This window comes from Octopus sinensis, linkage group LG29 (genome assembly GCF_006345805.1).
Source record: "Octopus sinensis linkage group LG29, ASM634580v1, whole genome shotgun sequence".
NCBI lineage: Eukaryota > Metazoa > Mollusca > Cephalopoda > Octopoda > Octopodidae > Octopus > Octopus sinensis.
The window spans coordinates 1,682,122-1,700,399 of NC_043025.1; the positions used below are offsets into that span (position 1 = coordinate 1,682,122).

Here is an 18,278-nt window from a genome sequence, read left to right on the forward strand (position 1 = left end):
CGCATGATGCAGAAAATATGCTACAACGTTGCTTCATCGATCATTTTTTATGTGCATTGTAGAGGTAGTCAATAATGAAGTGGAATGGATGAAGGAAGGTGGTGAGGTATTTTCATATATATCCATTAAAAATTTTAGTTTAATGTGTTTAAAGTTTAAAGTTGTACAGATTTTCTGGTTGCATGGAGAAACTAAATGAATTAAATGAATTGGTTGCAGCAGTTGGTCTTAGGAATAAATTCAAGTTGTGAGGACCAAACGAGGTTATGAGAGTGCCAGAAGTTCCAGAATTTCTCTGACATAGGAATTTCTCCCTGTAGAAAGTGTTGACGTGCTTATAAGGATGTCGCAGAAAAATACCTCTTGCTATCAGTGGGATATGTTTTATACGCTTTATACGCACCTTTGACAAGTTGTGGTGCACCTGAGCACGGTATACATTGATTTCATTATTATTATTATTATCATCTGTTGTAGAATATTTACATTGCTTATAATGGACATGTGATGCGTATGAATGAGGACAGCTGCATAAAGAAGAGCTGATCATTGAAAGTGGATGGTACCTGTGGAAGAGGGAGACCCAAGAAGACACGGCATCAAGTGATTAGGACTGATCTCAGGAAGCTGGCCCTCACAGAGGAAATGATAATGGACCAAGATGTCTGGCGATATGAATTCCTTGAGAAGACCCACCCACATCAGCAAAACTGAGTTCTGGAAGCGCTGTGTAGAGAACTTCTCCCACATTCTGCCACAACGAACCACACTTCATCTCTACATCGCTTCCTCACATTTCTACTTCATGCTCTATGCTTACCTCCCACTCCCCAATCTTGTCCCCTTGACCTGGTGCCACTTTACCATTGCCCTCTGCTTGACCCTGACCTGTGCGTTCTACCCACATGCCATGTCTCTATTATTGCCATCTGCCAGCCTCCGACCTGGGTGTTCCACACGTAACAAGAAAACGTGTCCTTCACCCAACCTCAACAAACCAATTTACATCTCTTTCTAGCATTCCTCCTTCATTCACTATGCCTAGCTCTCTCTCTCTCTCTCCTTGCCAAGCTCTCTCTCTCTCTATCTCTCCCCTTGCCTAGCTCTCTCTCTCTCCTTGCTTAGCCCTCACTCCCCTGTTCTCTCCTCACCCCCCGTGTTTCTATGCATCGTTGCCATCCAGTAGATCTTTCTTACTTTATATATACCCAGGTCCTTCACCACTTACTTGCTCTTCCTTCACAATATCCGGTCACTTGTATTATGGCATTTGAACCTCAAACCTATGCCCTGGCACTTGCTGCTATTTATATTTCTCTCTCTTCCTTCACTCAACCATCTCATTTATACTCTGAACTCCGTTCCTTGTGAGCATGACCAGCATTTTGCCATCATCTCCACCCTGCTGCCTCCCCACCCCACACACTCTCTCTCTTTCTCTCTCTCTCTCTCTCTCTCTCTCTCCTGCACTTCCCTAAGGTTGAGCAACTGTGTATTTTCTTTGTGATAGCACACCTCTTTCTGTCTTCATTCGTGATCTTTCTCTCTCCGGCTGGGTAACCTTGTACTTCCTCTTCAGCAAGATGCCTATATCTGTCTCATTATAACCTTTTCATCATCACCTCCTCTCCTTTTAGATGTTTTTTGTCATGCATGTCACCCTCTCAATGCAGGTGCCACTTAAAAAATCACCAAGTCCACACTGTAAAGTGGTTGGTGTTCGGAAGGGTATCCAGCTGTAAAAACCTTGCCAAAACTGACCTCACCTGTGCTTGCGCCACATAAAAAGCACTGAGTTCACTCTGCTGAGTGGTTGGTGCTGTGAAGGACATTCAGCTGTAAAAACCTTGCCAAAACCGACCTCACCTTTTAATTAATAAGTTACTGTTATCACTTTAGTTAGAATAAGTTTATAAGAAATTTGATACAAAATAATTTGTTTTAACATAAATAATTTTTAATTACATATTAATTTCAGAATAAAGAGTTTTGATCTAATTTGAATATTTTTTAAATATTTAATTTCAGAACAACTCTTATCACAGAAAACTACAATTCCAAACCCTGTTTCATTTCGCTTGATTTTGCAAAGGAGAGTTTCCTCTCGCATGATTTTATTGACAAAAAGAAGTCCTTCTCAGAGGTTTCGTGTGTTTTACTTAGGATGTCATCTGAGTTGATGATGTTAAAGTCTTGGAATTTAATTGCAAATTGAAATGCAATAAAAGTTCAGTTGTATGAAATATTGTAGGGAAAAAAGGGTTCATTCCCATTATCCGATGTTATTTGGAAAGAAGGTGTCATTGTGGCTTTTCTACAGTCACATGGAATTAAAATAAACAAATGTTGTGTCATTATTTCCAACAAGACAAGAGTTTTTAACACAGTTTTATTTTTGGATTTTAAAATTTTGGATTTATTTTTAAGTGTATAATCACCTCCAATAAAGGGATTTCTTTGTGGTAGATAATCTGCTAGAAGTAGTAGTCAAATCCACCACAATTCACACTTTGTCACCTTAAAGAAGAATACACTGGACAATGTTTTTCTGGCTCCTCTACATGAAGGATAAAGACAGGATGGCCATGGCTGGAATGCGTTTGATCATAGATCACTGTTTGGTTGACATGAGACTAAACATTTCCATGGGAATTCACTGAGTCTAGATATGTTAATGCCTCTTTACAATGACGTGACTTAAGAGCATTTCTGAGTGTTTCGAATGGGTGTTTCTTTGAATCACATCCCTTGAACCAATAGTGGAGCATCTGGAAAATCTGTTCTTTAGTATTTTTTGGATAGTCATTGATGATAAAGTCCAGCTCAGTTTGTGGAACTCCTAATTCCCTTCCTGCAAAACATACAAAAATAATAAATAATTGCAACAACATTAAGAATAAAATAAGAGATGCATATTGCAGATTGTAATAACTATAACAACAATATTATATCGGGAGAGAAATTTGAAAATAGGTCAGAAAAATGAAAAATATTAGACATTGTTCTCTATTTCTAGGAATGATGATTAAAAGATAACAAAGAAATTGAAATAAAGGATTGAAATTGAGAAAATTGTGTTTTAAAAGAATTGAAAATTACATTTGAGAGAATTTCTGGTAAAGAGATGGCAGGGAAAATGGTTGTGTGGGTAATAGCGTATGAGACCCTAAAGAATCAATTAATATCACCCAAAGAGTCACATTATCTCATCCATCTATTCATATTCTCTACCCTCTATTCATAAAAGGGTTGTGGGGGTAGAGTCGCCAGGGAACCCCCTTCAAAGTTACTTTCATCTTACTGTCCAGTTGGATTCTCAAGCTTGACCAATTAAGACTTTAGATATTATCCAACAATCTCATTCTTGGTCTATTCCTTGGTCTCCGGTCAAGTGGCTCAGCTTAAAGAATCCGTCTTGCAATTCTTTCTTGTGACAGTCTAATCTCATGTCCATAGAACTGGAATTGTGACCCCTCAATGCAGGGAAATAGTGGCTCAACCTGGAGAGACTCCCAAATCTCTGAGCCGTGCGCCTCCTTTTGAGTAACAGAGACCATTTAAAGGAATCCCATTTCAGCTGCTTTGAATCATCACCTGATCAATACCTGGAATAGTCATCAGTGATGTCTCTCCTACTTCTCCTACACTCACTAATTAACAATTAAAACATATCAACATTTAGAAATAACTTTAACTATCAATACCAGTAATATTAGGTACACCTGGACCAATTAAAATACAAATAAGCATGACACCAGAATGGCCTTAATTTCACAAAATACAAAATATAATACTGTTAGGTACACAACACATATTTTAAAAGACACCAACTTAACCATTTTGGGTTCATGACTCGTAATAAAGATTTCTTTTACTGGACCAATGCCACAATTTACAGAGAAGTCCGATAATGGAGAGGTTTTGGAGTAAAGCTAACAATGAGAAGAGTTTTAGTTTTGTAGGAAAGAAGACGGGGTCACCACCATCTACACCATACACATGTAGACGCTTAGGGCCTGAAGGAATCACTGCATCTACCAACCTCTACATCATCTGGTGAAGTTACCATATTTCATAAGCAGGTAGAAGGGGTTAATAGGGATTCTATACTGTGCATTCAATGCACACAATGGGTGATGTGGGGTCAGAGGCAAGTTGATGGAGAGGAAGGAGTTTGTGAGTAGTAGATATACAGGAATAGTTAGTTGTAAGAACAACTGTGAAAGGCATGGACGATAGTTTCTGTTACCTAGGTGACATAATTGGGAGTGGGGGAAACTATTCTGAAAGTAAGGTGATTAGAGAAAAAACTGAGGTGGCAAAATATACAGGGAGCTGTTATCCCTACTGACAAATAAAGAATTCTCTTTCTGAATGAAGGGTAGATTGTATGATGTATATTTGTAAAGTGCAGCGATGCATTGAATGTGGAGGATGTATGAAAACTGGCAAGAAATGAGGTGAGAATACTTCACGAGAAGTGTAATGTTAGTGTATTGGAATGCTGGAGAACAGATGAGCTGGAAGAAAAACTGGGTCTCAGTAGAATCAGAGATAGGGCACAAGAGAAGAAATGGCACAGTCATGGGAAGAGTATGGAAGATGAAAATTGGATAAAGAAGTGCCAGAATATCCAAATGGAAGAAAACAAGAGGTTAAACGTGACAAAGATTCACAGCAATTGTGGGAGAAGTCATCTAACACAAGTGTGGAGGAATGGACTTAAGATGATGATAATGAATATTATTAGGGTGTTTATTTTACCCCAGTATATGGCCGGTACATTTTGTATGACTCCCAGGGATATAAGAAATCGACATTGTCATAGATGATGTCTTCTCTAAATTCAGTCAGCTGACTGAGAGGATATTATGTTGACATCCTATGTCAGGGGTCAACTGCTCAATACCCCAGGTAAATACATCTCACTATAGGACAGTCTACTTAGATGTACACAGGTGCCATGGGCAGGTACAAGACATTGCTATAAATAATGGGAAGTTTGTATAAATCATACTTTCTGTTCTTACCCATTCACACAAAGAGAAATGGAATATTGTGATGTTCATGATTTCTAAATGATATTTGTATTGTAAAGGGTGAGGAAAAAATTTCAAATAAGAAATGAAATCAAGTTAAGTTTACAATATTTTAACATGTACAAGGAACCAATTTTTGTTAAAAATTAGGTTAAAAAAGTATGGGAGTTTCTTATACATGGATAGCATTATAATCCCTTACAAAACCTTTATGCCAAATTTTAAGCCCCAAAATTTAAAACAAGGTAATAGTTTTATAATTTGTGTTTTGTTTCATAATTTGTGTTTTGTTTCATAATTTGTGTTTTGTTTCATTAACTTACCTCGCGGAGTTCAACCCACACGCAAAAACATTCAAAGATGGGGCCTGTCAATTTAGAGACAAGGCAATAGGCTGACCTGGGGCTATAACAAAAGTAAAAAAAAACTGGTCAGGAGAGGGGCTACAACATGTCGCGCAAAAGGCACACTCTTGGGTTAACGACGTTGCATTTGATAATGAGATCCTCTTCTCCTAAGAGAAAGAATGATGCCACACCCGGAACACTTTTCTTTTGAAGACGTCTGCCAGATTAAAGCAGATATCTGCCACAACCATGACAAAAACAACCTACCAGTGAACATAGTAAAAATCTAAAAAAACGAAACCATTGACATTAACTCACCTGTTTGTATATAAACAACAACATATTTTAGATCCCTATTTTAAAAGAGAATATTAAATCTTTTGTGTCTTCAAATTAATCCATTTTACCAACCATGCAAACCTCGATTTTATGAAGTTTCTTCAATAGAATTACTTTGCAGTTAAACTTTCAATTGGAAATTAAAAGAATGGAAACTGTTCTCAATCATTCTAACAAACAGAAGCTCAAGTGAAGGCAAATTTTGTAAAAATCAATTAGGTATTAAATGCTCACCAACAAATTCCCAGTCCCTCCCTAACTTCGTTGCCACCTTATTGAGATGCATCACCTCCAGTTTTACAGACTCTGAAAATAAGATATTTCCAAATTTTACTCATCATACTTTAATTTCTCTTTCTCTATCAATGGTCGATATTTTGTCATTATTATTCACATCATCAACAGTCAACTGGTGGTCACTATGGTGTTCAACAGCATTTTTATAATTTCCATAGTGACCCCATCTAATGACACAATGTTAAGGTCCACACCAGAATGGACTAAACTTCATTTCCCTATTAAGATATCCTCCGTAATCAAATAATCTAGTAATTATCACTTCATGCCACTGTTCTCTTCTTCGTTTTGTCTTTCTTCTCTTATATCTGTGCCGAATCAATGGCCTTGTTCTCACGTCTCTTGACTTCACTAACCAGCATTCTTCTTGCTGCTTAATTCCAATGTCAACCAAATTAGTTCTTCAAAGACCTTACCACACACACATGACACACTACTTCAAGTAGGATAAACACAGACCTGATCTCTTTGTTGAAGGTTGTTGGTTGTAATCTTTTATGACCACATCACACTTCACCAGAATGTTCTCTGACTCTAGAAATATCTGAAGACATTACAATTCTAGTCAGCTTCTCTGATAATTCTACCTAGGTAGAGCAGAAGACGATGACAGGTGTCTTAAAACCCCCAGTACACATGCACAAAACCTCATCAACTACTTATATCAGTTGATCCTCGAGTTATTGCACTGAAAGTACTAGAAATGGTTCAGGAGAAATGAGACTCAAAACATTATAAGCAAGATGAGGATATATACCAAGCTGCAAGCACCAGATCTTGTATTTGTCCAGTGCTTTTGACTTAACTATTGCTTTTAACCCATTCTCAGTTCGTGCCATGGTCCATAGCATATTCCTAAACTTCTTATAGGTTTGTCTTTAACTTTTGGAATCGTTTCTACTACTACTTTGAACTTCACTTGCTTCTCATGTCCTTTGACAAATGAATGCATTAATTAATTGCCTTAAACCTCCTCCTTGAGCAAGTGATTCGTCCATACAGTCTACCCACAACTATTTGCATATCCTCTTCGTCTCATGTTAGAATTCTAATACCATCCACCATTGCCATCTTAGGTGATTCCATTTGAGACATTTCTTCTGGGAAATCTGCTAATCTAAGTAACATCTCCGTAACAGACCCAAGCCAGATGACTGATATTTGGCAAGCAACAGCAATTCCAACTTCAAGATGATGCCAGTCTGTTGTGAAACATTCTGATGTCTGCCACATCTTGAAATTGTTACAAAAGCCCCTCATTAGATCGTCAACCTTCTCCAGTGTATAAAAGAAGTCCACTGCTTCCATCAACAATTTCTTTGGTAGAGACCCATGAGTGCTTGCCAGATCAATTTATACAACATTGAAATTTTCTTGACGATATGACAAAGGTTTTACTGCTTGGGCCACAGTAAAATGCTCCCAAGGCCTTTCAAAAATGTGGTTGGTGTTAGGAAGGGCATGCCACCAGTGAAAAGCTGGACTGTTTTAAGTGAGAGATATTCTTCAGCCAACGAATAAGAGCTGACCAGGACAGTGACCACCCATCTAAAACATGAGAGTATGGAAAACATGATTAATAATGAGTACAATATCATTGATTGTATTGAATCTTGTAGCCAAAATCTGTCTTGAAGAAAGCGAGAGAGAGAGAGAGAGAGAGAGAGACTTTGATTATCTCAGTAGCAAACCAAACTCTTGTACTTGGATAAGAACAATGGATGTATTAAAAGATTTAGTATCGAAAGAAAGAAAGACATGGAAATTGCTTTTGGAACACTTTTCATCTTAAGTCTGTGAGAATATGACATCTGGCTGAACAACAACAAAAGTAAACTCTTAGAAAATTTAAAACAAACAAAAACCTTGTCAGTACTCGTTCGTTTACCCTTAAACAGCAACATATTTTATTTCCCTATTCCAAAAGACAATATTAACTCTATTTTGTCTAAACTCATTTCTCCATATTACCAAACTCAGAAGATATGTGATGAGATTTCAGTAATATTTTTAAGATTATTAATTTACATAAGAATGATCATAAATATGGAATGCAAATGTTATTCAAGCCATGTAGCAAGTGTTGATTACATGTGGTTACAAACAAGGAGTTGTGTGTTCAAATCACATTAGGAATTCCTATTTTATTCCTCTTTGTATATTTTATACGTGAACATAAATACTTTGTTTATATGTAAACATATGTTCACAGTTCAATAAAATTAATTTAACGATCAATATATTAAATTTTTTTAGTTATCACAACAATATATGTCCTAACCTGAGACATTCCGGGTACGTACCCTAACAAGAGATGACATCTCTGATCAAACAATGGACTAATATTATTGTTTAGCATTTTCATAACATGAAAAATCATGAAGAATTCCTGGAGGATAACTTTGCAAAATATGTTGAAACTATCGATGCCATCTTTCACCAAATAAACATTCACAGCAACACAAAACAATTCATTAAGCAAAACAATTCATTAAGCAAAACAATTAATTAAGCAATCAAAGCCTCTAATGTTGTTCTTTAATCGCTCAGTTGAGATTTTCTCATTGAATCTCCTATTTTACAAAAATCATTCTGATGTTCTTGTTAGTAACACTGTCTTTATCAGATACTGATAAATACTGATAAATCATTAATCCCCTCTAATCACTCGCAATTGACTGTAAAAACATGATATTTACTGAGGGAATCTGGCAGCATCATTAATATTTCTGTTAATCGCCGTTTAACTTGCTGTATCACTCATTAGTCTTATCTTGCAAACAGTATCATCTTGAAGTGCAGCAAGCCTTGTATTTGGACGAAGACAAAGTTTGGTGGATGTGGTGCTTGATAAAGTATCACAAAGAAAAGACACTTTTATTATAAATCTGCTACATTTATGACAGGTGTGACTCTACATAGTAACATGAAGTATATTATTCAACAGCATAAAGTCAATGAGACAAACAGACAGATCATCAAATAGTATTCTTACCGAATCCACGTTTGTCAACTATAACTTGTTGACACTTGGGACAATTTTTAGGCTCATTTTCTGAACAGCAATCTTTGCATGTAACAGTGTGCTCACATGGTTGAAACGTCACTGTAGCTTCACTAGATTTACACAACAGACATCTGTTGAACAAAACATAGAGGCATATCACTGATGATATTCATTTATAACGAATATTGCATTGAGTACATGTTTAGTGTACAGAATATTATGAGACACAGTAAAAGTACATAAAAATATCTTCGTTAAACAATTACGTAAATGCAAATGTCTGTGTATATGAACTCTATGCTCACACGTGTCTGTGTGTGTGTGTGTGTGGCATTAACATACATATTGTTAAATATATGTCTTGACTCTGGTACATCACAAAAAATTGCTTTACACACAACGAGCTACATATATTCCAGAAACATACTCCAATTCTTGTAGAGGGACAATTTCTTCTGAACAAAACCTAATCTGTTTAACAAGTTCTCTAAACGTAGACAATTCCTTTTGAATTGTATGGATGGACAGATAGGATACAATTGCCCTAGCTTCTTGTATTTGTGAACAATTTGTTACAAACCAGTCCACAGTTCTATAATAAAACAATACCCCAAGCAACATGCCTGATATGCACATACCAGACCTGAGGATAGTTTTGAAGACTGATGAGTTGAATGCAATAAATGTCAGCTAATCCCTTGATGATCCCAGTCTAAGAAAAAGGTAAAAAATTGTTCTATGATGGATGGGATATAGAAAACAGCCCAACTACCAAACTGGTCCTTTCAGTGCCTGACCTGTGTGTCTTTTCCAACCATGGCTGTCAAACAAAAACAACCCATTCACAGGGAAATTGCGGATATCTGACGTAACATATATACAAACAAAAACACCTTACAGAATTGCACAAATGCTCTGCATCCAAACCCGCCCCTAGTTAAAGCTGAATCCAGGTTTATAGAGAAGGCCATGTTATCTGCCATACATGATGTAATAATGTTTTTGGTGCATCTCAAGAAATCATTGATTTACAAACATTTTCTCTACAACTTGTCCACATCAAATGTGTTCCTCCAAAAACATGTTCTCTGCTTCATTAGATTGGATCAAAACCAAAATTAGTTAGATTAACCTTTTACTGAGGCATGTGCATACTGTCTAGCTTCTAATGAGGCAGAGTGTGACGAATATTTTGTTGAATCTATTTGTACGGGGGAAGTGCTTATTTACTAAGCTAAGAAACATCTTACTCGGGTTTTAACACTTAAAGAGAAATTGCAGAGTGTGGTATAACAATCAACACAACCAATCATGTGAATTTAATCAAAATAGAGTTCTTTGATTGTATTTTCTATTTCTTGTTCTTCTTACAGTTGTTGTGTGATCTTTGGTCAAAACACAGAATAACGTATTGGGAAAATTAAAACCAAGCAAAATATATGAACATGATTATGTACAGAAGGGAAAACTCACTGGTCAATCGTGACATTTTCAGTAAATACTTTCACCGGAGGTGGGAAAAGTCTTTTAATTTTTTCCTTTAAATTTGTATCCTTGATAAGATCCAGCGGCATCACATTCTGTTCGTTTCTGTGGTAAAAATTGCTTCCATTGTCGGCCAGATAACAAGCCACTGCTAGACCTGAAGGCTTGCCTCCTTTGCTAAGCTGGAGCTTCTTGTAGTACTACAAATGGTGAAATATATGAAGGACAAGTGCATTATTACACAAATATAAACGAAATCATAGCATCAAGTCAAATACAAGAAATATAATGGAAACTATGAATGTTAAAAATAACAGAGAACACACAGACTTATCCAAATATACCAACAATGTTTCCATAATTAATAAAGAAACATCTTTGGATGATGAAGGTGAAGTAAAAAAGTAAGAATTGGTGTCACGGTTGAGGAAACACACCAACACATTCTATTTGATAAACTGTTGAAACTGTTAGTCTGACAGTCAATTCCAGTAATGGAGAGAGAAGGGCATTTGACTGCCAGAATAGCTTCTTCGTATCAAAGTGGACATTTCCACAACACAAAGATGACCATCAACTGTCTGAAATACAGTCACAAATCTGTAGAGACCGTTACCCATGTGGGAATCAGTGAGTTGCTATAAGTGCGCAAAATTTTACAGTAAATACTGTTAGATCTACTGATGGTTAGATGTTGATGTATCTGTATTTTCACACACACACACACACACACACACACACACACACACACACACACACATGTATGTGAATGAAAGTAAGTGAACAAATGACAGAGGGGCACTCAAACAATTCATTGGAAGTTACATGTGTGGATCAAAACAGTTTGGATCATTAAACTATTTTGATCCATATATATATACATATATATATATATATATATTTATTATATAGAAGGAGCTTCTACAGGACTAGAACTGTTTCATTCAAGAGAAATCTTCAGGAAGCTCCTGAAGATTTCTCTTGAATGAAACAGTTCTAGTCCTGTAGAAGCTCCTTCTATATAATAAATTAATTTTACTCTACTATGTATTGAGTACCTTATTTACTGTGGTTAACCCCGAATCAACCCGGGACCTACATATATATATATATATATATATATTCAAACATATAAGGGATGGCCATAATAGGACATCCGACTCACTAGAAAGAGGAGTTAAACTCCAAACCACTAATATCGGGTAAACGTTTTTATTTCTCTTTCCATTTCAGAATTACAACTGTTAGTGTCTTGGAGTTTAACTGCTCTTTCTAGTGAGTCGGATGTCCTATTATGGCCATCCCTTATATGTTTGAATGTACATTATATAGTCTATTGACTATTTTTTCTTTCTCACTTGACCGCAGGTAGCGGATAATTTTTCTAGAATTTTTTGCTACCCTAAAATTTATTAATTAATAAAAATAAATGAATATATATATATATATATATGTGTGTGTGTGTGTGTGTGTGTGTGTATGTACATATATACTTATATATGTATATATATTATATACTCCATTACTCTTTTACTCTTTTTACTCTTTTACTTGTTTCAGTCATTTGACTGCGGCCATGTTGGAGCACCGCCTTTAGTCGAGCAAATCGACACCTGGACTTTTTCTTTGTAAGCCCAGTACTTATTCTATCCGTCCCTTTTGCCGAACCGCTAAGTGACGGGGACGTAAACATACGAGCATCGGTTGTCAATCAATGCTAGGGGGACAAACACCGACAGACAAATCACACACACACACACACACACACACACCACACACACACACACATATATATATATATATTATATATATATATACATATATACGACAGGCTTCTTTCAGTTTCCGTCTACCAAATTCACTCACAAGGCATTGGTCGGCCCTGGGCTATAGCAGAAGACACTTGCCCAAGATGTCAGGCAGTGGGACTGGACCCGGAACCATGTGGTTGGTTAGCAAGCTACTTACCACACAGCCACTATGTATATATATATATGTATGTATGTATGTATGTATATATGTACGTACGTATGTATGTATATTGCTTTATTGTATCCATTCTCTAGTGTTCTAACATTCAATATTGTTATGACATGTCCACAAGAAGCCAGAGGATAAATGTTGTGTACAAGAAGTAAGACAGGGAGCTGTTTTTTCAGAATCCCTCATAGAATGAAATGAATGTATTTATCATGGCACTTGCATTCTAAAGGTTGTCATCATGTCTCTCTGTTTCTTTTTCTATCTCTTATAAATAAATCCACACGTATATATATTTACAAATAATTCTAAAACTTACCTTATCGAAGACAGTTAAGGATTCATCCTCAGAATGGAACTCCTCTTTCCTCACCGCAAGGTGAAGACAATTGTTTCCGATATCATCGACCACATTTACGTCTGCTCCTTTAGAAATGAATTCCTGCATTATTCTGAAGTTGCCGCTAGAGACAGCTTGAAGAAATGGTGTCATATTATCACAGTTTGTTATGTTCAATTTCACCGAATCCTTTGTGGAAGTAAAAATAGAGAATGAAAATTTACATGAAAACCAGGGTGGCTATCAATGTGTCATTACTGCCTTCTACTGGGTACTTGATCAAACCGATCACGTACATTTCATGTTTGTTAGTTAAGTTAGCCTTGCATAAGGTCCCTATATAACTTGCTATGAGTGTGTTTAAGAGACATGATAAATCTATTTAGATGTCATAAACAGATTGGTTCAGCCTAATCTATGTTTGTCCCTCGCTATAGTAAGTTTTAAGGGAGTTAAACTGCACTGAGCACAAGATTAATGGATTAAGCTTGGGAAAGAACTATACGACTTTTTCTATACATTTGATGTTAATATATTAATAAGGGGCTCAGAATAGTTATATGTATATATATAGTTATATATATATATATACATATATGTCAAGAAAATCGCACAGATATACACATGGTGTGTGTGTCTTGTTAGTTCATGGGCTGGTTGCATTTTAGGTGTAAGAGAATATATTCTCAATGCGTCTGGCATTTGAAACACCTGAACGTAAGTCATAAGCAATCAAGGCAACTCACACCATATGTATGTATGTATCTGTGGTATAGCTTTAAAGAGATTTGTTATGCCATGGTGGAATAATGTGAGAAGGTACAAAGTAAACTACAAAAGGAAAAGAGTGGACTGGGTGCCCCAGCACGAGTGCTTTTTCGTGGCACCAGCACCAGCAGGGTGACCAAATAACTTGTAAGACAAAGACTACTCAGCTGAAGGAAGGAATGAAACTGTGTACCAGGCAGGAGGTTTGACCATGATAGGTGGGAGTAGAGATAGTTCTCTTATTATAGAGGAAATACTTGGCTGCCCCAGTAGGACAAGGAAGGAAAAGGGAAGATGGGAGTTATGGAGAAAATAGAGAGACAGAATGAAAGAGGAAGAGAAATAGATGGTGGTGCAGATGCATTGGGGCCTACACTAGGTGAATGGTGGGAAAGTGGAGTATAAGTATTACAAATGAGATAGAGGTTGATGTAGCATAAGAGTGTGAGGGAAGATGATTAGAGATGGGGAGGAGGGGACTGTAGCAAATGATGGAGGGAGAAACTGGAGTGGCTGGGGAGGTGGGGGTATTGGTAGATAATGTGGGAGTATTGAGTGCAGATAGGCATGTGAGGTAGAGTGGAGGGGCCTGCAGCAGGTGATGCTCACGGGTGGTGGGATGGGAAGTTGTTGGGAGGATGGGTCGTGAAGGTGTTTGGAGATTGTATGTAAGATAATTTCTCGTAACTTTGTTCCACATCTTCCTGGATCAACCTCGCCCACAGTTTCGCTCCACAATAAGAGATCAGCGATTTTTATGCAACCGTCCTCATTCATACACATCACATGACCGTACCAACGCAGTCTTCTCTCTTGCACACAACGTCTGAGACCTCTTATACCCAAGTTTTCTCTTAAATCTTTTACACTTTGTAGTATACATGCACATACATACATGCATGCATACATACATACATACATACATATATACATACATACATACATACATGCATGCATGCATACATGCATGCATGCATAGATACATACATACATACATACATACATACATACATACATACATACATACATGTATATACATTTATATACACAAACACACATACAAATGATATCTCTTAAGGTATCGTAGCCAGTTGAAAACAGCGAGAGAAGTTTTAATTACAAGAGAACAAATTAATTCGTTTTAAATATGCAAACAATTCTTCAAATTAGTTTCTGACATTAATATATTCCTCACTCATCAAATCTCAACAATTCTTCATTTTATTATATTTTTCATTGATGGAGAAGAACAATTGCTTGTTTGGTTCCTGTTCTTCAACTGGGTTTGGTACCAGATGGCATTCCATCTCAGCTATAATGAGATGGGATTTTTTTACACACAGGTTGACAATTGCAATATATTTACCTATGCTGGTGTATTTAATGGGTTTGAGGAGAAATATATTCATGTGAGTGTTTGTGTGTTTATTTGTGTGTGTGTAATATATATATATTACGTCTTCTACCTTTCCAGATGGTGGATTTTAACCTACTCAACTCTCTGCCCCATCATGTCTTCTATGTCTGTGTCAATTTTCAGCTGGATCTGACCACTGCTCTGGTCGCCAACCTCTGACGTAGCAAAATGTGCACACAATTTTGACCCAAAGACTCTTATATATATATAGATAGCAGAGAAACCCGGTCTTGCTTGGAATTAAAATAGTTTATCATTGTTTTATTTGTTTCGGTATAATAACTCGATTTCATTCGGGTCTACGCGGGCCCCACTTTAAAAGATGAGGAATTTTGCCCTAGAGGCCACACCTTTCAATTGAGCAAAAGTCAACGTTGCCATGCTAGCTCCCCAGGACTTTTAAGATAGGTGTGCAAATTTGCAGCTCAATCCGACCATATTTAGTAACATTTTTGCCTGTATAACTGCTTGTGAGCCAACGGCTGCCCTTTCCACAAATATGTAGTAGACCTACAGAGGTACCCGGCCTTGCTTGGGATTAAAATGGCATAATTTTTCATTGTTATACTTGTTTGGTTAATATAAGCCGATTTCATTCGGGTCTAATCGTGCCACATTTTAAAAGATGAGAAATTTTGTCCTAGAGGTCACGCCTTTCATTTGAGGGAAACAGTAGTTGCCATGCAAACTCGCCAGCACTTTTAACATAGGTGTGCATATTTTCAGCTCAACTGACCACATAATGCACACATAATATATATATATATATATATATGTGTGTGTGTGTGTGTGTGTGTATGCATGCGTGTGTGAGTGTGTGTGTGTGTGTGTTTCTGTGTGTACGCATTACATATACAAATGTATACAAATTATATATGTATCTATATATATATATATATCGTTTCAGCTCAGAGCTGCGCCCATATATATATATTTATATATACATACACACATACACATATAAATTAACCCAATAAATATCTGATTCATAATATTCGTTCTCATGATTGAGTGGTGGTTGTGGCGATAATAATTCTCTCTATGAATGCAGACAGAGTAGAGAGAGGGAGATAGGAGAAAGAGTGACAGAGCTGGTGAAGGTGGCGGGAGAAAGAGAGTGGAGCTGTCAAACTTCTTTATAGAGATAAAGTGGATGTAAGGGAGGAAAAAGAGAGAGAGGGACGGAGGAAAACAGGCAGATATGAGAAAGAGAGAAACGACAATTCATAATATTTGTTCTCAAGATTGTGTGGTGGTTGTGGTGATAAAACTTTCTATGAATGCAGACAGACGTACAGAGAGAGAGAGAGAGAGAGAGAGAGAGAATGGGGTAGGAGAAAGGGTGACAGAGCTGGCGAGTGTTGGGGGAAAGATAGTGTAAGGTGTCAAACGTCGTTATAGAGAGGAATTGGAGGTAAGGGGGGAAAGAAAGAGAGGCGGAGGAAGAAGGCAAAAATGGAAAAGAGAGAAACGTCAAAAACTTGTCAAAATGTGGGTGTTTTGCCCTAGTAACCACAGCTTTTGAGATAGGGATTTCTATCCTAGTCCTCTCACATCCTCGCCTTGTTTTACACGTCCCTGAGGATTTTGGAGTGAATTTGACCGCATGTAGTGCCACTTAACCCGTTCCAAAACCAAAACCAGACAAACAAACTTATCACATTTCAGCTTTATAAATAGAGCAGATATATATATATATATATATATATATATATATATATATATATATATATATACAGGGAGAGAGAGAGAGTGAGAGACAGAGAGCAGTCATTCTACTCTAAGCTAGAAATGAAGGGAGATACCTATGAATATACCAAAGTGTATTAAAATTGTCTTAGAAGAGCAGAAGTGTTTAGGGGGTTATTTAGGCATACAACAACAACAGCAACAACAACAACAAATGAACAGTTCAAAATTTAACTTTATTTCAAAAGTTAATCTCTAACAACAGGGGAGCCATACCAGTAAAGGGATTTCTTTGTGGTGAATAGATCTACTAGAAGTAGTAGCCAAATCCACTACAATTCACACCTTATCTCCGTTAAGAAGAATACATTGGACAATGCGTTTCTGAGCTATCCACATTAAAGATAAAGACTGGAAAGCATTTGATCCTAGGTGTCTATTTGGTTGCTCTGAGACTAAGAGCAACATCGAAGTGCATCGTAACACTCACATTTTGTCAAAGCTTTTCTCAAAATTTCAAGTGTACATTCCTGTGGATCACTACTTATAAACCACTCAAATAGCATCTGGAGGCCTTGTCTTTCCATACTTTGACTAAAATCATGCTTAATACAATCCAATGTCCACGATGGAATGTTTAATTCTCTTCCTGCAAAAGATATAAATAAAAAGAGAAATGATTGCAACAGCATTAACAGTAACATGAAAGATGTGTACTGCAGGTTTTAATAAATATAACAAATAAACTACATCAACAGAGAAATAATTAAAAAACATAGTAAAGAAATATGAAGATATAAGAATTTTGACAAAGAAATATAGAGAGACAGACTGCAGCATGTACAATAGACCATTGCACGTGAGTGAAGTGTAGTCCTGAACATGATGAAGACATGATATGTCTGTTTCTATGAAGCCTTGGCTTACATCTCATATCATTCAGGAAACTACATGTGTGATGGGTCTGCTTGATCAAGGTTGAGATGAGGCTACAAAACAACAACATGGAACAGTACTTGGACATTCACACACAGACCTCCGCTCAGAACTTTCTCACAGCAGAATTAACACACACACACACACCAAATTAGTAGCTTTACTGTCCATATCCACCTTAACCGTTTCTACTCTGGTCATTCCTGGGATATACACCAGCAGAGGCAAATTTCAGAAAGACATATCTGCCATGGTCTGTCTATGTCCACTATGACCACCGACATTGTGTAGAGGTATAAAACAACAGACTGGACATCAGAAGATGTGTCACATTGAAGGCTCACTGCCATCCTGCAACCCACACAACAGACCACTGCATGGTGGAGTGCCAGTGTATGGTCTTTAACACGGTGAAAGAAAGGAATACATGAAGTGCTAGGTCTGTGGTTTTCATGCTGGACTGTAATCCTCTTCTCCAATATCATTATCTTCCACGGAAGGGCTGAAGGGGAACTCTATACCAATAACCTACAACACACACATATTTGCATTTAGAGGGAGATTTGTCTCAAATCACATCCGTCCAGTAAAATCTGGGATTAAGACCACCACATCCTCGTCCCGTCTGGAAGTG

General features: G+C 37.0%; 2 protein-coding genes across 4 annotated transcripts in view; both read right to left on the reverse strand.

Annotated features, from left to right (window-relative positions):
* Positions 1 to 1,939: 1,939 nt before the first annotated feature.
* Positions 1,940 to 17,330, reverse strand: LOC115226193 (E3 ubiquitin-protein ligase MIB2-like). Of its 3 annotated transcripts, XM_036514951.1 has the most exons (7): positions 17,199 to 17,330; positions 12,814 to 13,023; positions 10,503 to 10,714; positions 9,018 to 9,160; positions 5,960 to 6,031; positions 5,363 to 5,444; positions 2,716 to 2,851 (listed from the first exon to the last, which is right to left on the reverse strand). In XM_036514951.1, the coding sequence occupies exons 2-6, from the start codon at positions 12,985 to 12,987 to the stop codon at positions 5,410 to 5,412; spliced, it is 636 nt and encodes a 211-aa protein (XP_036370844.1). In that variant the 5' UTR covers positions 12,988 to 13,023; positions 17,199 to 17,330; the 3' UTR covers positions 2,716 to 2,851; positions 5,363 to 5,409. The 3 variants fall into 3 exon arrangements, with proteins under 3 accessions (XP_036370842.1, XP_036370843.1, XP_036370844.1); XM_036514949.1 differs by lacking the exon at positions 5,363 to 5,444 and having other exon boundaries at positions 1,940 to 2,851; XM_036514950.1 differs by lacking the exons at positions 5,363 to 5,444; positions 5,960 to 6,031 and having other exon boundaries at positions 1,940 to 2,851.
* Positions 16,924 to 18,278, reverse strand: part of LOC115226190 (serine/threonine-protein phosphatase 6 regulatory ankyrin repeat subunit B-like) — a 47,595-nt gene continuing 46,240 nt past the window's right edge. The window contains exon 16 of the mRNA XM_036514945.1: positions 16,924 to 17,357. Within this exon, the coding sequence (XP_036370838.1) occupies positions 17,164 to 17,357 (194 nt within the window). The 3' untranslated portion in view covers positions 16,924 to 17,163. The remainder of the gene's footprint in view (positions 17,358 to 18,278) is intronic.

Bases quoted from the DNA above. Each gene is read 5' to 3' on its own strand.
- LOC115226193 (XM_036514949.1), bottom strand. From the start codon at position 12,987: ATGACACCATTTCTTCAAGCTGTCTCTAGCGGCAACTTCAGAATAATG. The intron at 6,032-9,017 runs GTAAGAATACTA...TCTTATTTTCAG, and splicing joins AGTTGACAAACGTGGATTCG to AGTCTGTAAAACTGGAGGTG. The intron at 2,852-5,959 runs GTGAGCATTTAA...TATGTTTTGCAG, and splicing joins GAGGGACTGGGAATTTGTTG to GAAGGGAATTAGGAGTTCCA.